Below are 22,985 nucleotides of genomic sequence, written 5' to 3' on the forward strand. Positions count from 1 at the left end.
ATGTTGGATTCCAGGGCGGCCTATTCCAACTTCTGGTGTGGGATGACGGCTCAGGTATGGGACCCCCCCCATTATATAGAGTTCATACGGACCCCCCCCCATATATATATATATCTACCCCCTCCATTATATAGGGTTACAATAGACACCCCCATATATATATGTATATATATCTATCCCATATATCTCCCCCCCCCCCATTTAATAGGGTTACTATAGATGCCCCCCCACATAGGGTTACTACAGACCCCACCCATATATATATATATATATCCCCCATATATCTACCCTCTCCATTATATAGGGTTACTACAGACACCCCCATATATATATGTATATATATCTATCCCATACATCTCCCCCCCCCCCATTTAATAGGGTTACTATAGATGCCCCCCCCATAGGGTTACTAGAGACCCCCCCATATATATATATATATCCCCCATATATCTACCCCCTCCATTATATAGGGTTACTACAGACACCCCCATATATATGTATATATGTGTGTATATATATGTATATATGTGTATATATGTGTGTATATATATATATCCCATATATCTCCCACCCCCAATATATAGGGTTACTACAGATGCCCCCCCATATACATATATATATCCCCCCCATATATCTACCCCCTCCATTATATAGGGTTACTACAGACACCCCCATATATATATGTATATATATCTATCCCATATATCTCCCCCCACCCATTATATAGGGTTACTACAGATGCCCCCCCCCCATAGGGTGAACTACATACCCCCCCATATACATATATATATATCCCCCCTATAGTGTTACTATACCCCCCATAAATGCAGGGTTACTACCGCCGTACCCCCGTATAGGGTTATTATATACCCCCCTATATAGGATTACTATATACCCCCCCATATATATAGGGCTACCCCCCATATAGGGTTATTATATACCCCCCTATATAGGATTACTATATACCCCCCAATATATATAGGGTTACTACTGCCATACCCCATCCTATAGGATCCCTATATACCCTATATACCTATATAGTATCGCTATATCCCCTATAGGGTTACTACCGCCATACCCCATCTTATAGGATCACTATATACCTATATAGGATTGCTATATCCCCCTATAGGGTTACTACCGCTGTACCCCGTCCTATAGGATCACTATATACCCTATATACCTATATAGGATTGCTATATCCCCTATAGGATTATTACCGCCGTACCCCATCCTATAGGATCACTATATACCTATATAGGATTGCTCTATCCCCTATAGGGTTATTACCACCGTACCCCATCCTATAGGATCACTATATCCCCTATAGGGTTATTACCGCCGCACCCCATCCTATAGTGTTACTATATCCCTTATAGGGTTATTACCGCCGTACCCCATCCTATAGTGTTACTATATCCCCTATAGGGTTATTACCGCCGTACCCCGTCCTATAGGATCACTATATACCTATATAGGATCACTATATCCCCTATAGGGTTATTACCGCCGTACCCCATCCTATAGGATCACTATATACCTATATAGGTTCCCATATCCCCTATAGGGTTATTACCGCTGTACCCCATCCTATAGTGTCGCTATATCCCCTATAGGTTTATTAGCGCTGTACCTCATCCTATAGGATCACTATATACCTATATAGGATTGCTATATCCCCTATAGGGTTATTACCGCCGTACCCCGTCCTACAGGATCACTATATACCTATATAGGATTGCTTTATCCCCTATAGGGTTATTACCGCCGTACCCCATCCTATAGGATCACTATATACCTATATAGGATTGCTCTATCCCCTATAGGGTTATTACCGCCGTACCACATCCTATAGGATCACTATATACCTATATAGGATTGCTATATCCCCCTATAGGGCTACTACCGCCGTACCCCATCCTATAGGATTACTATATACCCTATATACCTATATAGGATTGCTCTATCCCCTATAGGGTTACTACCGCCGTACCCCATCCTATAGGATCACTATATACCTATATAGGATTGCTCTATCCCCTATGGGGTTATTACCGCCGTACCCCATCCTATAGGATCACTATATACCTATATAGGATCCCTATATCCCCTATAGGGTTATTACCGCCGTACCCCATCCTATAGGATCACTATATACCTATATAGGATCCCTATATCCCCTATAGGGTTATTACCGCCGTACCCCATCCTACCTCCCGATCCGGAGCCGCTCTCGCCGCGGTTGCTTTGCGGTTCCGATGGTTCACTCCACGTTCCTATTGGACCTACGGAAAGAATCCAGCACCCGGCTCCGGTTCTACCCCCCACACCCCGAGTACGGATGGAACCTCGACGACATCATCGTCTTCGCCTTCTCCTGCAAGATGGCGGGTCGGAACCGGGACCCTATAATGTGGGATCTATAGGATGGGAACTATAAGAAGGGTCCTATAAGGAGGGACCCATAATAAGGACCCTATAAGAAGGGACCCATAAGGTCCTTTGACGACATCATCGTCTTTGCCTTCTCCTGCAAGATGGCGGGTCGGAACCGGGACCCTATAACGTGGGATCTATAGGATGGGACCTATAATAAGGGTCCTATAAGGAGGGAACTATAAGGAGGAACTATAAGAAGGGACCTATAAGGAGGGATCCATAAGAAGGGACCCATAAGGTCCTTTGACGACATCATCGTCTTCGCATTCTCCTGCAAGATGGCGGGTCGGAACCGGGACCCTATAACGTGGGATCTATAGGGAGGGACCTATAATAAGGGTCCTATAAGGAGGGACCCATAATAAGGACCCTATAAGAAGGGACTCTTAAGAAGGGACTCATAAGTTCCTTTGACGACATCATCGTCTTCGCCTTCTCCTGCAAGATGGCGGGTTGGAACCGGGACCCTATAACGTGGGATCTATAGGATGGGACCTATAAGAAGGGTCCTATAAGGAGGGAACTATAAGGAGGAACTATAAGAAGGGACCTATAAGGAGGGATCCATAAGAAGGGACCCTTAAGGTCCTTTGACGACATCATCGTCTTCGCCTTCTCCTGCAAGATGGCGGGTTGGAACCGGGACCCTATAACGTGGGATCTATAGGATGGGATCTATAATAAGGGTCAAAATAGAAGGGACCTATAATAAGGGACCTATAATAAGGGTTCTATAAGGAGGGACCTATAAGGAAGGACCCCTAAGAAGGACCCTATAGGAAAGGACCCATAAGAAGGACCCTATAATAAAGACCCTATAAGAAGGGTCCTATAAGAAGGGACCCATAAGAAGGGCCCCATAATAAGGGTCCTCTAAGGAGGGTCCTATAATAAAGGGACCTATAAGGAGGGAACTATAATAAGGGTCCCATAATAAGGACCCTATAATAAGGGACCTATAAGAAGGGACACTGTAAGAAGGGACCTATAAGAAGAACCCTATAAGGGTCCTATAATAAGGGACACATAAGAAGGATGCCATAAGAAGGGACCCTATAAGAAGGGCCCTATAAAAAGGGACCTATAAGAAGGGACCCATAAGAAGGACCCATAAGAAGGGTCCCAATAGAAGGGCCCTATAAGGAGGAACCCTATAATAAGGGACCTATGAGAAGGACCCTACAATAAGGGACCCTATATGAAGGGACCCTATAAGAAGGGACCATATAAGGAGGGACCTACAAGGAGAGACCTATAAGGAGGGACCCATATGAAGGACCCTATAATAAGTGTTCTATAAGGAGGGATCTATTATAAGGGACCCATAAGAAGGACCCCATAAAATGGACCCTATAAGAAGGGACCCATAAGAAGGGACCTATAAGGAGGGTCACAATAGAAGGGCCCTATAAGAAGGGACCCATAAGAAGGACACTATAAGAAGGGACATATAAGAAGAATCCTATAAGGGTCCTATAATAAGGGACCCATAAGAAGGGACCCCATAAGAAGGACCCTATAAGAAGGGACCCATAATAAGGCTCCAATAATAAGGGTCCTATAATAAAGGACCCATGAGAAGGACCCTATAATGGACCCATAAGAAGGGTCCTATAAGAAGGACCCTATAAGAAGGGGCTCATAAGAAGGGACCCATAAGGTCCTTTGACGACATCATCGTCTTTGCCTTCTCATGCAAGATGGCGGGTCGGAACCGGGACCCTATAACGTGGGATCTATAGGATGGGATCTATAATAAGGGTCACAATAGAAGGGACCTATAATAAGGGTTCTATAAGGAGGGACCTATAAGGAAGGACCCCTAAGAAGGACCCTATAGGAAAGGACCCATAAGAAGGACCCTATAATAAAGACCCTATAAGAAGGGTCCTATAAGAAGGGACCCATAAGAAGGGCCCCATAATAAGGGTCCTCTAAGGAGGGTCCTATAATAAAGGGACCTATAAGGAGGGAACTATAATAAGGGTCCCATAATAAGGACCCTATAATAAGGGACCCATAAGAAGGGACACTGTAAGAAGGGACCTATAAGAAGAACCCTATAAGGGTCCTATAATAAGGGACACATAAGAAGGATGCCATAAGAAGGGACCCTATAAGAAGGGCCCTATAAAAAGGGACCTATAAGAAGGGACCCATAAGAAGGACCCATAAGAAGGGTCCCAATAGAAGGGCCCTATAAGGAGGAACCCTATAATAAGGGACCTATGAGAAGGACCCTACAATAAGGGACCCTATAAGAAGGGACCCTATAAGAAGGGACCATATAAGGAGGGACCTACAAGGAGAGACCTATAAGGAGGGACCCATATGAAGGACCCTATAATAAGTGTTCTATAAGGAGGGATCTATTATAATGGACCCATAAGAAGGACCCCATAAAATGGACCCTATAAGAAGGGACCCATAAGAAGGGACCATATAAGAAGGTTCCTATAAGGAGGGTCACAATAGAAGGGCCCTATAAGAAGGGACCCATAAGGACACTATAAGAAGGGACCTATAAGAAGAATCCTATAAGGGTCCTATAATGAGGGACCCATAAGAAGGGACCTATGAGAAGGACCCTATAATAAGGGACCCATAAGATGGGACCCCATAAGAAGGACCCTATAAGAAGAGAACCATAATAAGGGTCCAATAATAAGGGTCCTATAATGAAGGACCCATGAGAAGGACCCTATAAGAAGGGACCCATAAGGAGGGACCCATAAGAAGAACCCTATAGTAACGGTCCCATAAGAAGGATTATGGTGTTGGGGTTAGTTTGTGGGGTTGGGGTTGGTTTGTAGGGTTGGTTTATAGGGTTAGGGTTGGAATATAGGGTTGGATTTAGGGTTGGTTTATGGGGCTGGTTTATGGGGTTGGGGTTGGTTTGTAGGGTTGGTTTATGGGGTTGGTTTGTAGGGTTGGTTTATGGGGTTGGTTTGTAGGGTTGGTTTATGGGGTTGGTTTGTAGGGTTGGTTTGTAGGGTTGGTTTATGGGGTTGTTTGTAGGGTTGGTTTATGGGGTTGGTTTGTAGGGTTGGTTTGTAGGGTTGGTTTATGGGGTTGGTTTGTAGGGTTGGTTTATGAGGTTGGTTTGTAGGGTTGGTTTATGGGGTTGGTTTGTAGGGTTGGTTTATGGGGCTGGTTTGTAGGGTTGGTTTGTAGGGTTGGTTTATGGGGTTGGTTTATAGGGTTGGTTTATAGGGTTGGCTTATGGGGTTGGTTTATGGGGTTGGTTTATGGGGTTGGTTTATAGGGTTGGCTTATGGGGTTGGTTTATGGGGTTGGTTTATGGGGTTGGTTTATGGGGTTGGTTTGTAGGGTTGGTTTATGGGGTTGGTTTATGGGGTTGGTTTATGGGGTTGGTTTGTAGGGTTGGTTTATAGGGTTGGTTTATGGGGTTGGTTTATAGGGTTGGTTTATGGGGTTGTTTGTAGGGTTGGTTTATGGGGTTGGTTTGTAGGGTTGGTTTATGGGGTTGGTTTGTAGGGTTGGTTTATGGGGTTGGTTTGTAGGGTTGGATTATAGGGTTGGTTTATGGGGTTGGTTTGTAGGGTTGGTTTGTAGGGTTGGTTTATGGGGTTGGTTTATGGGGTTGGTTTGTAGGGTTGGTTTGTAGGGTTGGTTTATGGGGTTGGTTTGTAGGGTTGGTTTATAGGGTTGGTTTGTAGGGTTGGTTTATAGGGTTGGTTTGTAGGGTTGGTTTATAGGGTTGGTTTGTAGGGTTGGTTTATGGGGTTGGTTTGTAGGGTTGGTTTATGGGGTTGGTTTATAGGGTTGGTTTATGGGGTTGGTTTATAGGGTTGGTTTATGGGGTTGGTTTATAGGGTTGGTTTATGGGGTTGTTTGTAGGGTTGGTTTATGGGGTTGTTTTGTAGGGTTGGTTTATGGGGTTGGTTTATGGGGTTGGTTTATGGGGTTGGTTTATAGGGTTGGTTTATGGGGTTGGTTTATAGGGTTGGTTTATAGGGTTGGTTTATGGGGTTGGTTTGTAGGGTTGGTTTATGGGGTTGGTTTGTAGGGTTGGTTTGTGGGGTTGGTTTGTAGGGTTGGTTTATGGGGTTGGTTTGTAGGGTTGGTTTATGGGGTTGGTTTATGGGGTTGGTTTATGGGGTTGGTTTATAGGGTTGGTTTATGGGGTTGGTTTGTAGGGTTGGTTTATGGGGTTGGTTTGTAGGGTTGGTTTATGGGGTTGGTTTGTAGGGTTGGTTTATGGGGTTGGTTTGTAGGGTTGGTTTATGGGGTTGGTTTATAGGGTTGGTTTATGGGGTTGGGGTTGGTTTGTAGGGTTGGTTTATAGGGTTGGTTTATGGGGTTGGTTTATGGGGTTGGTTTGTAGGGTTGGTTTATGGGGTTGTTTTGTAGGGTTGGTTTATGGGGTTGGTTTGTAAGGTTGGTTTATAGGGTTGGTTTATGGGGTTGGTCTGTAGGGTTATTGACTTGCTGTGGTCTCCCCATAGAGGTGCAGATGTTCGTGTGCAATAAGGAGCAGTTCGGGTTCCTGCCGGTGCCGCTGAGATCCCACAGCACATTGAGGGACGAGAAGGAGAGTTTTGAGCACGTCCTGCTGGAGATCATGGGTGGGCAGCGGGGTTAGGGGCACCCTAATGATAACCATAACCATAACCCTAATGATAACCATAACCATGACCCTAACCCTAATAATAACCATAACCATGACCCTAAACATAACCATAACCCTAACCCTAATGATAACCATAACCATGACCCTAATAATAACCATAACCATGACCCTAATAAGAACCATAACCCTAAACATAACCTTAACCATAACCATAACCCTAACCCTAATAATAACCATAACCTTAACAATAACCCTAAACCTAATAATAACCATAACCTTAACCATAACCATAACGCTAACCCTAACCCTAACCCTAATAATAACCTAAACCATGACCCTAACCCTAACCCTAACCCTAACCCTAGCCCTAACCCCGACCCTGACCATAACCCTAATAATAACCATAAATATAACCCTAACCCTAACCCTAACCCTAACCTTAACCCTAACCCTAACCTTATCCTTAACCCTAACCATAACCAAAACTATAACCCTAATCATAGCCTAACCCTAAACATAACTCTAACCCTAACCCTAAAAGTAATCTAATCCTAACCATAACCCTAAAAATAACCCTAACCCTGACCTAACCCTAACCCTATTCCTACCCTACCTTACTCCTACCCTTCTCCTACCCCTATTCAACCCCTACCCTATCCCTACCCCAACCCTACCCCTACCCTACCCTCACCCTACCCTACACCTCTCCTACCCCTATTCAACCCCAACCCTACACCTACCCTACCCAACCCCTACCCTCCCTCTCCTCCTACCCCTAATCAACCCCTACCCTCCTACTACCCCTCCCCTCACCCTACAACTACCCTATCCCTAATCAACCCCTACCCCTACTCAACCCCTACCCTACCCCTACCCTACCCCTACCCTACCCCTAATCAACCCCTCACCCTACTCCTCCCCTCACCCTACCCAACCCCTACCCCTACCCTCCTCCTACCCCTATTCAACCCCAACCCTATCCCTACCCTACCCCTACCCCTATCATACCCCTCCCCTCACCCTACCCTACCCTTCCCCTACCCAACCCCTACCCACCCCCTCCTCCTACCCCTATTCAACCCCTACCCTACCCTCACCCAACCGTACCCCTACCCTACCCCTATTCAACCCCTACCCTATCCCTACCCCAACCCTACACCTATCCTACCCTCACCCTACCCTACACCTTTCCTACCCCTATTTTACCCCAACCCTACCTCTACCCTACCCCTAATCAACCCCTACCCTCCTACTACCCCTACCCTACCCCTACCCCTATCGTACCCCTCCCCTCACCCTACAACTACCCTGCCCCTAATCGACCCCTACCCTCCCCCTCCTCCTACCCCTATTCAACCCCTACCCTACCCTACCCTACACCTACCCTACCCTATTCAACCCCTACCCTACCACTACCCTACCCCTCACCCTACCCTACCCCTACTCCTACCCTCCCCCTACCCTCCCCCTATTCAACCCTTCCCCTCCCCCTCCCCTCACTGTGCCCCCCCCATCCATCACCCCATAAGCTCACAGTGTTCCTCTGTTGGCTCCTTGTGGGGCACAAAGGCTCTTTATGGGAAGGCAGAGCTTCGATCCTACAGCATCAAAGAGCCCCATTATACACTCAGCCGGCCCTATAGGGTCAATAACAGCTTCAATCCTACAGCATCAAAGAGCCCCTTTATACCAATGGGATCACAGCCCTATAGGGTCAATAACAGCTTCCCCTTTGGCAGCCTGAGATGTTCCAGTTGGCCCTATTCCTATTAGGAGGAGCACAGCATGGCTGAGACCCTAAATGATCCCTATAGGGGAGGGGGAGACCCCAAATACCCCCTATGGGGCAAGAAGGGAGGACCGAAGACCCTTAATGGTCCCTATGGGGAAGGAGGGGGAGACCCCAAATGGTCCCTATAGGGAAGGAATGGAAGACCCTAAATGATCCCTATAGGGAAGCAGGGGAAGACCCCAAATGCTCCCTATAGGGAAGGAATGGAAGACCCCAAATGGTCCCTATAGGGAAGGAAGGGAAGACCCCAAATGGTCCCTATAGGGAAGGAAGAGAAGACCCCAAATGCTCCCTATAGGGAAGAAAGGGGAGACCCCAAATGGCCCCTATAGGGAAGCAGGGGAAGACCCTAAATGCTCCCTATAGGGAGGAGGGGAAGGCCCCAGACCCCAAATGCTCCCTATAGGGAAGGAAGGGGAGACCCTAAATGCTCCCTATAGGGGAGGAATGGAAGACCCTAAATGATCTCTATAGGGAAGGAATGGAAGACCCTAAATGATCTCTACAGGGAGGAGGGGGAGACCCCAAATGGTCCCTATAGGGAAGGAATGGAAGACCCCAAATGCTCCCTATAGGGAGGAGGGGGAGACCCCAGACCCCAAATGCTCCCTATAGGGGAGGAATGGAAGACCCTAAATGATCCCTATAGGGGAGGAATGGAAGACCCTAAATGATCCCTATAGGGAAGGAGGGGGAGACCCCAGACCCCAAATGCTCCCTATAGGGGAGGAATGGAAGACCCTAAATGATCCCTATAGGGAGGAGGGGGAGACCCCAAATGCTCCCTATGGGGAAGGAAGGGAAGACCCCAAATGGCCCCTATAGGGAAGCAGGGGAAGACCCTAAATGCTCCCTATGGGGAAGGAAGGGAAGACCCCAGACCCCAAATGCTCCCTATAGGGAAGGAAGGGGAGACCCTAAATGCTCCCTATAGGGGAGGAATGGAAGACCCTAAATGATCTCTATAGGGAAGGAATGGAAGACCCTAAATGATCCCTATAGGGAAGGAAGGGGAGACCCTAAATGGTCCCTATAGGGAAGCAGGGGAAGACCCTAAATGCTCCCTATAGGGAAGAGGGGAAGACCCCAGACCCCAAATGCTCCCTATAGGGAAGGAAGGGGAGACCCTAAATGCTCCCTATAGGGAGGAGGGGGAGACCCTAAATGATCTCTATAGGGAGGAGGGGGAGACCCCAAATGCTCCCTATAGGGAGGAGGGGAAGACCCCAGACCCCAAATGCTCCCTATAGGGGAGGAATGGAAGACCCCAAATGCTCCCTATAGGGAAGGAGGGGGAGACCCCAGACCCCAAATACTCCCTATGGGGAAGGAGGTGAATCCAGGCCGGATATATGGCAGCTCAGTGCCCATAACCCCAATGATCAGCCATATAAGCAGCCCCATATCCCTGCTTGGGGTTCTTTTATGGCTTTTCCGGGTACTTATAGGAACCCTATAGAAACCAGCAGCAAACTGAGGGGTCTTTTATGGCTTTTTTACAGTGAAAAACCCCCCCGTGGAGCCCTCGAGGTACCTCACCATCCCACCCAAAAACCCCGACAAGATGGGATTCGATGAGGTGAGGGTTTGGGGTGGGGGGGGTTGACCCTAAAAGGGACCCCAGGCTCTTATAGGGTCAGTTGGAGGTGCTGGACCCCCCTATAGGATCTCCCTTCCATTGGGGTGGATGGATGACCCTATAGGGGACCCCAGGCTCTTATAGGGCCAGATGGAGATGCTGTCCCCCCCCCTATAAGATCTCCCTTCCACTGGGGGGGTATGACCCTAAAGGGGACCCCCAACTCATATAGGGTCGGATGGAGGTGCTGTCCCCTTCCATTGGGGGGGGAGGATGACCCTAAAGGGGACCCCAGGCTCCTATAGGGCCGTATGGAGGTGCTGTCCCCCCCCATAGGATCTCCCTTCCATTGGGGGGGGGGGATGACCCCAAAGGGGACCCCAGTCTCTTATAGGGCCGTATGGAGGTGCTGCCCCCCCCATAGGATCTCCCTTCCATTGTGGGGGATGGATGACCCTATAGGGGACCCCAGTCTCTTATAGGGCCGTATGGAGGTGCTGGACCCCCCATAGGATCTCCCTTCCATTGTGGGGGGGGATGACCCTAAAGGGGACCCCCAGATCTTATAGGGTTGGATGGAGGTGCTGGCCCCTTCCACTGGAGGGGGAGATGACCCTAAAAGGGACCCCAGGCTCTTATAGGGCCAGATGGAGGTGCTGGCACCCCTAATGGGATCTCCCTTCCATTGGGGGGGATGGATGACCCTAAAAGGGACCCCAGGCTCTTATAGGGCCAGATGGAGGTGCTGGCACCCCTAATGGGATCTCCCTTCCATTGGGGGGGATGGATGACCCTAAAGGGGACCCCAGGCTCTTATAGGGCCAGATGGAGGTGCTGGCACCCCTAATGGGATCTCCCTTCCATTGGGGGGGATGGATGACCCTAAAAGGGACCCCAGGCTCTTATAGGGCCAGATGGAGGTGCTGGCACCCCTAATGGGATCTCCCTTCCATTGGGGGGGATGGATGACCCTAAAAGGGACCCCAGGCTCTTATAGGGCCAGATGGAGGTGCTGGCACCCCTAATGGGATCTCCCTTCCATTGGGGGGGATGGATGACCCTAAAGGGGACCCCAGGCTCTTATAGGGCCAGATGGAGGTGCTGGCACCCCCCTATAGGATCTCCCTTCCATTGGGGGGGATGGCCCTAAAGGGGACCCCAGGCTCTTATAGGGTTGGATGGAGGTGCTGACCCCTTCCATTGGGGGGTGGGATGACCCTAAAGGGGACCCCAGGCTCTTATAGGGCCGGATAGAGCTGCTGGCCCCTTCCACTGGAGGGGGAGATGACCCTAAAGGGGACCCCCAGATCTTATAGGGTTGGATGGAGGTGCTGACCCCTTCCACTGGGAGTTGGGATGACCCTAAAGGGGACCCCCAGCTCTTATAGGGTCAGATGGAGATACTGGCACCCCCAGTAGGATCTCCCTTCCATTGGGGGGGATGGATGACCCTAAAGGGGACCCCAGGCTCCTATAGGGCCGTATGGAGGTGCTGTACCCCCCTATAGGATCTCCATTCCACTGGGGGTGGGGATGACCCTAAAGGGGTCTTATAGGGTCCCCCCTATATAAAGGGGTCTTATAGGACCCCCCAGGCTCTTATAAGGTCGAATGGAGATGCTGGTACCCTCAATGGGATCTCCCTTCCATTGGGGGAGGGGGGAATGACCCTATAGGGGACCCCAGGCTCCTATAGGGCCGTATGGAGGTGCTGCCCCCCCCATAGGATCTCCCTTCCATTGTGGGGGATGGATGACCCTATAGGGGACCCCAGGCTCCTATAGGGCCGTATGGAGGTACTGGCCCCTTCCATTGGAGGGGGGGATGACCCTATAGGGGACCCCAGGCTCTTATAGGGCCGTATGGAGGTGCTGCCCCCCCCCATAGGATCTCCCTTCCATTGTGGGGGATGGATGACCCTATAGGGGACCCCAGTCTCTTATAGGGCCGTATGGAGGTACTGGCCCCTTCCATTGGAGGGGGGATGAACCTAAAGGGGACCCCAGGCTCCTATAGGGCCGTATGGAGGTGCTGCCCCCCCCCATAGGATCTCCCTTCCATTGGGGGGGGGGGATGACCCTATAGGGGACCCCAGGCTCCTATAGAGCCGTATGGAGGTGCTTCCCCCCCTATAGGATCTCCCTTCCATTGGGGGGGGGGGGGATGACCCCAAAGGGGACCCCAGTCTCTTATAGGGCCGTATGGAGGTGCTGCCCCCCCATAGGATCTCCCATTGTGGGGGATGGATGACCCTAAAGGGGACCCCAGGCTCCTATAGGGCCGTATGGAGGTGCTGTCCCCCCTATAGGATCTCCCTTCCATTGCGGGGGATGGATGACCCTATAGGGGACCCCAGTCTCTTATAGGGCTGTATGGAGGTGCTGCCCCCCCTATAGGATCTCCCTTCCATTGTGGGGGATGGATGACCCTATAGGGGACCCCAGGCTCCTATAGTGCCGTATGGAGGTGCTGTCCCCCCTATAGGATCTCCCTTCCATTGTGGGGGGGGATGACCCTATAGGGGACCCCAGGCTCCTATAGGGCCGTATGGAGGTACTGGCCCCTTCCATTGGAGGGGGGGATGACCCTATAGGGGACCCCAGGCTCCTATAGGGCCGTATGGAGGTGCTGCCCCCCCCATAGGATCTCCCTTCTATAGGTGTTCATGATCAACCTGAGGCGCAGGGCTGACCGCAGGCAGCGCATGTTGCGCACGTTGTACGAGCAGGAGATCGACTGCAAGGTGGTGGAGGCTGTGGATGGGAGGTGAGGTGGGGGGGGGGCTCATAAAGACCCCCAGGGTCCTCATAACCCCTTAGGGTCCTCATAACCCCCCCAGGATCCTCATAACTCCCCTAGGGTCCTCATAGCCCCCCCAGTGTCCTCATAACCCCCTTAGAGTCATCATAACCCCCTCATAACCCCTTTAGGGTCCCCATAACCCCCCTATGTTCCTCATAACCCCTTTAGGGTCCCCATAACCCCCTTAGGGTCATCATAACCCCATTAGGGTCCTCATAACCCCCTCAGGATCCTCATAACTCCCCTAGGGTCCTCATAAACCTCTAAGGGTCCTCATAACCCCCTTAGGATCCTCATAACCCCCCCAGATACCTTATAACCCCCTTAGGGTCCTCATAACCCCCTTAGGATCCTCATAACGCCCCCAGGATCCTCATAACTCCCCTAGGGTCCTCATAACCCCTGCATAGCCCCCTTAGGGTCCTTATAACCCCCTTAGGGTCATCATAACCCCCTTAGGGTTCTCATAACCCCTGCATAACCCCCCCATGTTCCTCATAACCCCTTAGGGTCCTTATAACCCCCTTAGGGTCCTCATAACCCCCTTAGGGTTCTCATAACCCCTGCATAACCCCCCCATGTTCCTCATAACCCCTTAGGGTCCTTATAACCCCCTTAGGGTCATCATAACCCCCTTAGGGTTCTCATAACCCCTGCATAACCCCCCCATGTTCCTCATAACCCCTTAGGGTCCTTATAACCCCCTTAGGGTCCTCATAACCCCCCCAGATACCTTATAACCCCCTTAGGGTCCTCATAACCCCATTAGGATCCTCATAACCCCCCCAGATACCTTATAACCCCCTTAGGGTCCTCATAACCCCCCCAGATACCTTATAACCCCCTTAGGGTCCTCATAACCCCATTAGGATCCTCATAACCCCCCCAGATACCTTATAACCCCCTTAGGGTCCTCATATAACCTCCAATGTCCTCATAACCTCCCCCCCCCAGAGTCCTTATGGACCCCCTCAGCGTCCTCCTAACCCCATTAGGGTCCTCATAGACCCCCCCAGGGTCCTCATAACCCACCCCATGTCCCTCATAAACCCCCTTAGGGTCCTTATAACCCCCTTAGGGTCCTCATAGACCCCCCCAGGGTCCTCATAAACCTCTAAGGGTCCTCATAAATCCCTTAGGGTCCTCATAAACCCCTTAGGGTCATCATAACCCCCTTAGGGTCATCATAAACCCCTCATAACCCCCCCCCCCCCCCCAAATGTTCCTCATAACCCCCTTAGAGTCCTCATAACTCCCACAGGGTCTTCATAAGACCCCCCCCCCAGTGTCCTCATAACCCCCTTAGGGTCCTCAAACCCCCTTAGGGTCATCATAACCCCCTCATAACCCCCTTAGGGTCCTCATAACCCACCCATGTCCCTCATAACCCCCCCAGGGTCCTCATAAACCCCTTAGGGTCCTCATAATCCCCTCAGAGTTCTCATAGACCCCCCCAGGGTACTCCTAACCCCTCCAGGATCCTCATAACCCCCTTAGTGTCCCCATATCCCCCCCTATGTTCCTCATAACTCCCCCCAGTATCCTCGTAACCCCCCCATGCCCCTCATAACCCCCTTAGGGTCCCCATAACCTCCCCATGTCCCTCATAAACCCCCTTAGGGTCCTCATAAGCCCCTTAGGGTCCTCATAACCCCCCCAGGAACCTCATAACTCCCCCAGGGTCCTCATAAACCCCTTAGGGTCATCATAAACCCCTCATAACCCCCCCCCCCCCCCCCCCCAAAATGTTCCTCATAACCCCCTTAGAGTCCTCATAACTCCCACAGGGTCTTCATAAGACCCCCCCCCAGTGTCCTCATAACCCCCTTAGGGTCCTCATAACCCACCCATGTCCCTCATAACCCCCTTAGGGTCCTCATAACCCCCCCAGATACCTTATAACCCCCTTAGGGTCCTCATAACCCCCTTAGGGTCCTCATAACCCCCCCAGATACCTTATAACCCCCTTAGGGTCCTCATAACCCCTTTAGGGTCCTCATAACCCCCCCAGATACCTTATAACCCCCTTAGGGTCCTCATAACCCCCTTAGGGTCCTCATAACCCCCCCAGATACCTTATAACCCCCTTAGGGTCCTCATAGCCCCCCCAGAGTCCTCATAGACCCCCCCCAGTGTCCTCATAACCCCCTTAGAGTCATCATAACCCCCTTAGGGTCCCCATAACCCCCCTATGTTCCTCATAACCCCCTTAGGATCCTCATAACCCCCCTCAGGGTCCTCATAATCCCTTTAGGGTCCCCATAACCCCCTTAGGGTCCTCATAACCCCCCCAGATACCTTATAACCCCCTTAGGGTCCTCATAACCCCCTTAGGGTCCTCATAACCCCCCCAGATACCTTATAACCCCCTTAGGGTCCTCATAACCCCCCCAGATACCTTATAACCCCCTTAGGGTCCTCATAACCCCCTTAGGGTCCTCATAACCCCCCCAGATACCTTATAACCCCCTTAGGGTCCTCATAACCCCCTTAGGGTCCTCATAACCCCCCCCAGATACCTTATAACCCCCTTAGGGTCCTCATAGCCCCCTTAGGGTCCTCATAACCCCCCCAGAGTCCTCATAGACCCCCCCCAGTGTCCTCATAACCCCCTTAGAGTCATCATAACCCCCTTAGGGTCCCCATAACCCCCCTATGTTCCTCATAACCCCCTTAGGATCCTCATAACCCCCCCACCCCCTTATTTGTAGGGCCATGAACAGCAGCCAGGTGGAAGCTCTGGGTATTAAGATGCTGCCGGGCTATAAGGACCCATATCACGGCCGACCTCTTACCAAGGGGGAGCTGGGCTGCTTCCTCAGCCACTATGGGATCTGGAAGGAGGTGAGTGATGATCCTCAATGGGAATATGGAATAGAATGGGGTGGATTTGGGGTCGGTTCTGGCCCCTATAAAGGATGGGATCATGGTTTCTTATTGGCTTTCAAGGTGGTCGAAAGGGGGTTGGAGAAGTCGGTGGTGTTTGAGGACGATCTGCGCTTCGAGATCTTCTTTAAGAGGAGGTTGATGAACCTGATGGAGGAGCTGGAAGATGAAGGGTTGGATTGGGATCTGATGTAGGTGGAGGTCCCAAAGCTATGGGGTACATGGGCTGCCCCATAAGTGTCATCTATGGGGTCTATCCTGGCTTTGGGATTGATCTATGGGGTCTATAATGGCTTTGGGGTCTACCTATGGGGTCTGTAATGGCTTTTGGATTGATCTATGGGGTCCATAATGGCTTTGGGGTCTATCTATGAGGTCTCTAATGTTCTCTATGGGGTCCATAATGGCTTTGGCATTGATCTATGGGGTCTATCCTGTCTTTGGGATTGATCTATGGGGTCCATAATGGCTTTGGGGTCTATCTATGGGGTCTATAATGTTCTCTATGGGGTCCAAAATGGCTTTGGGATTGATCTATGGGGTCTATAATGTTCCCTATGGGGTCTCTAATGGCTTTGGGATTGATCTATGGGGTCTATCCTGGCTTTGGGATTGATCTATGGGGTCTATAAGGGCTTTGGGGTCTACCTATGGGGTCTCTACTGGCTTTGGGATTTATCTATGGGGTCTGTCCTGGCTTTGGGATTGATCTATGGGGTCTATCCTGGCTTTGGGATTGATCTATGGGGTCTATAATGTTCTCTATGGGGTCTATTCTGGGTTTGGGATTGATCTATGGGGTCTCTAATGGCTTTGGGGTCTATCTATGGGGTTCATAATGGCTTTGGGGTTGATCTATGGAGTCTATAATGTTCTCTATGGGGTCTATCCTGGCTTTGGGATTCATCTATGGGGTCTGTCCTGGCTTTGGGACTGATCTATGGGGTCTGTAATGGCTTTGGGACTGATCTATGGGGTCTGTAATGGCTTTGGGGTCTATCTACGGGGTCTATCCTGGCTTCGGGATTGACCTATGGGGCATATAATGTTCTCTATGGGGTCTATCCTGGCTTTGGGATTCATCTATGGGGTCTATAATGTTCTCTATGGGGTCCATAATGGCTTTGAGATTGATCTGTGGGGCCTATAATGTTTTCTATGGGGTGTCTAATGGCTTTGGGTTCTTTCTATGGGGTCCATAATGGCTTTGGGGTTGATCTATGGGGTCTATAATGTTCTCTATGGGGTCTCTAATGGCTCTGGCATTGATCTATGGGGTCTATCCTGTCTTTGGGATTGATCTATGGGGTCTATCCTGGCTTTGGGTTCTATCTATGGGGTCTGTAATGGCTTTTGGATTGATCTATGGGGTCTATCCTGGCTTTGGGTTCTATCTATGGGGTCTGTAATGGCTTTTGGATTGATCTATGGGGTCTATCCTGGCTTTGGGGTCTATCTATGGGGTCTATAATGTTCTCTATGGGGTCCATAATGGCTTTGGGGTCTATCTATGGGGTCCATAATGGCTTTGGGGTTGATCTATGGGGTCTATAATGTTCTCTATGGGATCCATAATGGCTTTGGGGTTGATCTATGGGGTCCATAATGGCTTTGGGGTCTATCTATGGGGTCTATAATGTTCTCTATGGGATCCATAATGGCTTTGGGGTTGATCTATGGGGTCTATCCTGGTTTTGGGGTCTATCTTTGGGGTCTATAATGTTCTCTATGGGGTCCATAATGGCTTTGGGATTGATCTATGGGATCCATAATGGCTCTGGCATTGATCTATGGGGTCTATAATGTTCTCTATGGGGTCTTTAATGGCTTTGGGATTGATCTATGGGGTCTATCCTGGCTTTGGGGTTGATCTATGGAGTCTATCCTGTCTTTGGGATTGATCTATGGGGTCTGTCCTGGCTTTGGGATTGATCTATGGGGTCTATAATGTTCTCTATGGGATCCATAATGGCTTTTGGATTGATCTATGGGGTCCATAATGGCTTTGGGGTTGATCTATGGGGTCTATAATGTTCTCTATGGGGTCCATAATGGCTTTGGGGTTGATCTATGGGGTCTATAATGTTCTCTATGGGATCCATAATGGCTTTGGGGTTGATCTATGGGGTCTATAATGTTCTCTATGGGATCCATAATGGCTTTGGGGTTGATCTATGGGGTCTATAATGTTCTCTATGGGGTCCATAATGGCTCTGGCATTGATCTATGGGGTCTTTCCATCCCACAGTTACATAGGGAGGAAGCGGATGCAGGTGGATCACCCCGAGCAGCCGGTTCCGGGTGTGAGGAATTTGGTGGTGGCCGATTATTCCTATTGGACCCTGGGTTACGTTTTATCTCTTCGTGGGGCCCAAAAGTTGCTCCAGGTTCAACCCTTGTCCAAAATGCTGCCGGTGGATGAATTCCTGCCCGTCATGTTCGACAAACACCCCGTGTGAGTGTGGGGTCGACCTAAGGGAGGTTATGGGGGGGAGAATCCTTTAAGGACCCTTCCAACCCAACCCATCCAATGCCTCCATCACCTTTAAAGTCCCCTCCAACCCAACCCAACCCAACCCATTGGATGGTTCCATCACCTTTAAAGTCCCCTCCAACCCAACCCAACCCATCCAATGGCTCCATCACCTTTAAGGTCCCTTCCAACCCATCCAATGGCTCCATCATCTTTTAAGGTCCCTTCTAACCCATTGGATGGTTCCATGACCTTTAAGATCCCTTCCAACCCAACCCAACCCATCCAATGGCTCCATCACCTTTAAGGTCCCCTCCAACCCAACCCATCCAGTGGCTCCATCACCTTTAAGATCCCTTCCAATCCAACACAACCGATCCAATGGCTCCATCACCTTTAGGATCCCTTCCAACCCATCCAATGGCTCCATCATCTTTTAAGGTCCCTTCTAACCCATTGGATGGTTCCATGACCTTTAAGATCCCTTCCAATCCAACCCAACCCAACCCATCCAATGGCTCCATCACCTTTAGGATCCCTTCCATCCCAACTCATTCAATGGTTCTGTGTCCTTTAAGACCCCTTCCAACCCAACCCAACCCATTGGATGGTTCCATCACCTTTAAGGTCCCTTCCAACCCAACCCAACCCAACCCATCCAATGGCTCCATCATCTTTTAAGGTCCCTTCTAACCCATTGGATGGTTCAATGAGCTTTAAGATCACTTCCAATCCAACCCAACCCAACCCAACCCATCCAATGGCTCCATCACCTTTAGGATCCCTTCCATCCCAACTCATTCAATGGTTCTGTGTCCTTTAAGACCCCTTCCAACCCAACCCATTGGATGGTTCCATCACCTTTAAGGACCCTTCCAACCCAACCCATCCAATGGCTCCATCACCTTTAAGGTCCCCTCCAACCCAACCCATCCAATGGCTCCATCATCTTTTAAGGTCCCTTCTAACCCATTGGATGGTTCAATGAGCTTTAAGACCCCTTCCAACCCAACCCATCCAATGGCTCCATCACCTTTAAGGCCCCTTCCAACCCGTCCAATGGCTCCATCACCTTTAAGGACCCTTCCAACCCAACCCAACCCAACGCATCCAATGGCTCCATCACCTTTAAAGTCCCCTCCAACCCAACCCAACGCATCCAATGGCTCCATCACCTTTAGGATCCCTTCCAACCCATCCAATGGCTCCATCATCTTTTAAGGTCCCTTCCAACCCATCCAATGGCTCCATCACCTTTAGGATCCCTTCCATCCCAACCCATTCAATGGTTCTGTGTCCTTTAAGACCCCTTCCAACTCAACCCATTGGATGGTTCCATCACCTTTAAGGCCCCTTCCAACCCATCCAATGGCTCCATCACCTTTAAGGGCCCATCCAACCCATCCAATGGCTCCATCACCTTTAAGGTCCCCTCCAACCCAACCCATTCAATGGTTCCATGACCTTTAAGATCCCTTCCAACCCAACCCAACGCATCCAATGGCTCCATCACCTTTAAGATCCCTTCCAACCCAACCCAACGCATCCAATGGCTCCATCACCTTTAGGATCCCTTCCAACCCATCCAGTGGCTCCATCACCTTTAAGGTCCCCTCCAACCCAACCCATCCAATGGCTCCATCATCTTTTAAGGTCCCTTCTAACCCATTGGATGGTTCAATGAGCTTTAAGATCACTTCCAATCCAACCCAACCCAACCCATCCAATGGCTCCATCACCTTTAAGGACCCTTCCAACCCAACCCAACCCATCCAATGGCTCCATCACCTTTAAAGTCCCCTCCAACCCAACCCATTCAATGGTTCCATGACCTTCAAGATCCCTTCCAACCCATCCAATGGCTCCATCACCTTTAAGACCCCTTCCAACCCAACCCAACTCACTGGATGGCTCCGTCACCTTTAAGGTCCCTTCCAACCCAACTGAACCCAGCCCATCCAATGGCTCCATCACCTTTAAGGTCCCCTCCAACCCAACCCATTCAATGGTTCCATGACCTTTAGGATCCCTTCCAACCCAACCCATCCAATGGCTCCATCACCTTTTAGGCTCCTTCCTATCCAACCCATTGGATGTTTCCAAGACCTTTAAGATCCCTTCCAACCCAACCAATGGTTCCATCACCTTTAAGATCCCTTCCAACCCATTGGATGTTATCACAGAATCACAGAATTACCCGGGTTGGAAGGGACCTCAAGGATCATGTAGTTCCAACCCCCCTGCCTAGCAGGGCCACCAAACATACACCTATGTTCCTACACTTGATCCCATATCTCACCCCCCCCCAACCCCTCTTATCTCCCCCATTATCTCCCCCCAGCTCCGACTACACGAAGCACTTCCACCCCCGCGACCTTGTGGCCTTTTCAGTCGAGCCCCTCTTGGTTTACCCCACTCATTACACGGGGGACGACGGTTACGTCAGCGACACGGAGACGTCGGTGGTGTGGGACAACGAGGCCATTAAGACGGATTGGGATCGGGCTAAATCCCATAAGATGAAGGAACAACAGCGGCTGAAACGGGAGGCCCAGAACTCCGACGTCCTTCAATCCCCCCTCGACAGCACGGCAAGGGATGAGCTATGATGGTGATGATGATGATGGAGGGTCGCCTCAATGATGTCAGGCCTGGTGATGATGTTGAGGCCTTGGTGGGAGGCGCCATGTTGGGCCTGGGGGATCGTCGGCCTTGCTGGCCTCCATTGGGGGGGTTTGGTGCCTCTATTGTGGGGGTCTTGGCTTCTCCACTGGGGGGGTATTGGCCCCTCTATTGGGGGGTCTTGGCTCCTCCATTGGGGGGCTTTTGGCACTTCCATTGAGGGGCCTTTGGTTGATATTTTGCCTATGGTTACCATTTGGGGGCCTTGACCGCCATTTTGGGGCCTTGACCGCCATTTTGGGGCCTTGCTCACCATTTTGGGGCCTTAGTTGCCATTTTGGGGCCTTGCTCACCATCTTGGTGCCATGGCCACCATCTTGGTGCCTTGGACGCCATCTTGGTTCCTTGGCTGCCATCTTGGTGCCTTGGCCACTATCTTGTGACCTTGGCAGCCATCTTGGCACCTTGACCACCATCTTGGTGCCATGGCCGCCACCTTGGTTCCTTGGCTGCCATCTTGGTGCCATGGCTGCCATCTTGGTGCCTTGGCTGCCATCTTGGCGCCTTGACCACCATCTTGGTGCCTTGGCCGCCATCTTGGAACCTTGGCCGCCATCTTGTTGCCTTGGCTGCCATCTTGGTGCCATGGCCGCCATCTTGGTGCCTTGGCCGCCATCTTGGTGCCATGGCCGCCATCTTGTGACCTTGGCGGCCATCTTGGTGCCATGGCCGCCATCTTGGTGCCTTGGCCGCCATCTTGGTGCCATGGCCGCCATCTTGTGACCTTGGCGGCCATCTTGGTGCCATGGCCGCCATCTTGGTGCCTTGGCCGCCATCTTGGTGCCATGGCCGCCATCTTGGGGCCTTGGCCACCATCTTGGTGCCTTGGCTGCCATTTTGGGGCCTTGGTCGCCATCTTGGTGCCTTGGCCGCCATCTTGGTGCCTTGGCCGCCATCTTGGTGCCTTGGCTGCCATCTTGGTGCCATGGCTGCCATCTTGGTGCCTTGGCAGCCATCTTGGCACCTTGACCACCATCTTGGTGCCATGGCCGCCACCTTGGTTCCTTGGCTGCCATCTTGGTGCCTTGGCCGCCATCTTGGTGCCTCTGCCGCCATCTTGGTGCCTTGGCCGCCATTTTGGGGCCTTGGTCGCCATCTTGGCACCTTGGCCGCCATCTTGGTGCCATGGCCGCCACCTTGGTTCCTTGGCTGCCATCTTGGTGCCTTGGCCGCCATCTTGGTGCCTTGGCCGCCATCTTGGGGCCTTGGTCGCCATCTTGGTGCCTTGGCCGCCATCTTGGTGCCTTGACCTCCATCTTGGTGCTTTGACTGCCATCTTGGGGCTTTGACCGCCATCTTGGCACCTTGGCCGCCATCTTGGTGCCTTGGCCACCATCTTGTGACCTTGGCTGCCATCTTGGTGCCTTGGCCGCCATCTTGGTGCCTTGGCCGCCATCTTGGGGCCTTGGTCGCCATCTTGGGGCCATGGCCGCCATCTTGGCACCTTGGCTGCCATCTTGAGACCTTGGCAGCCATCTTGACCGCCATCTTGGTTCCTTGGCTGCCATCTTGGCACCCTGGCCGCCATCTTGGTTCCTTGGCCGCCATCTTGGGCCTTGAGGAGCTGGCCGAGCCTACAAGGCCCTGCTGTGTTATCAACCAAAGCTCAGTGTTTTATTTTATGTTTAATTTCGTTTCGTTCCTCTTCAGGGTATTTTTTTATAATGGAAAAAAAAAAAAAAAACCCACATTAAAAAAAAAACCAACAAAAAAAATCCCAAAAAACGGTATTTTCCTT

The 22,985-nt window shown here is 50.9% G+C and overlaps 1 protein-coding gene and 1 long non-coding RNA gene across 2 annotated transcripts in view; one reads left to right on the plus strand and one right to left on the minus strand.

The window, feature by feature from the left end:
* LOC107307504 (procollagen galactosyltransferase 1-like) overlaps positions 1-21,213 on the plus strand; it is a 24,448-nt gene extending 3,235 nt beyond the window's left edge. The window contains exons 3-11 of the mRNA XM_085535822.1: positions 1-54; positions 2,187-2,391; positions 6,909-7,028; positions 10,328-10,404; positions 13,064-13,170; positions 15,918-16,050; positions 16,156-16,283; positions 18,341-18,547; positions 20,907-21,213. Of these exons, the coding sequence (XP_085391948.1) occupies positions 1-54; positions 2,187-2,391; positions 6,909-7,028; positions 10,328-10,404; positions 13,064-13,170; positions 15,918-16,050; positions 16,156-16,283; positions 18,341-18,547; positions 20,907-21,174 (1,299 nt within the window). The 3' untranslated portion in view covers positions 21,175-21,213. The remainder of the gene's footprint in view (positions 55-2,186; positions 2,392-6,908; positions 7,029-10,327; positions 10,405-13,063; positions 13,171-15,917; positions 16,051-16,155; positions 16,284-18,340; positions 18,548-20,906) is intronic.
* LOC146751003 (uncharacterized) lies at positions 18,588-19,957 on the minus strand. The gene is made up of 4 exons (XR_014941972.1): positions 19,820-19,957; positions 19,599-19,637; positions 18,911-19,092; positions 18,588-18,866 (listed from the first exon to the last, which is right to left on the minus strand). It is a non-coding gene; the product is annotated as an uncharacterized LOC146751003 (long non-coding RNA).
* Positions 21,214-22,985: the final 1,772 nt, after the last annotated feature.

This window comes from Coturnix japonica, unplaced genomic scaffold (assembly GCF_054131305.1).
Source record: "Coturnix japonica strain WE unplaced genomic scaffold, WE-NBRP24 Scf188, whole genome shotgun sequence".
In the NCBI taxonomy this organism is placed as follows: Eukaryota; Metazoa; Chordata; class Aves; order Galliformes; family Phasianidae; genus Coturnix; species Coturnix japonica.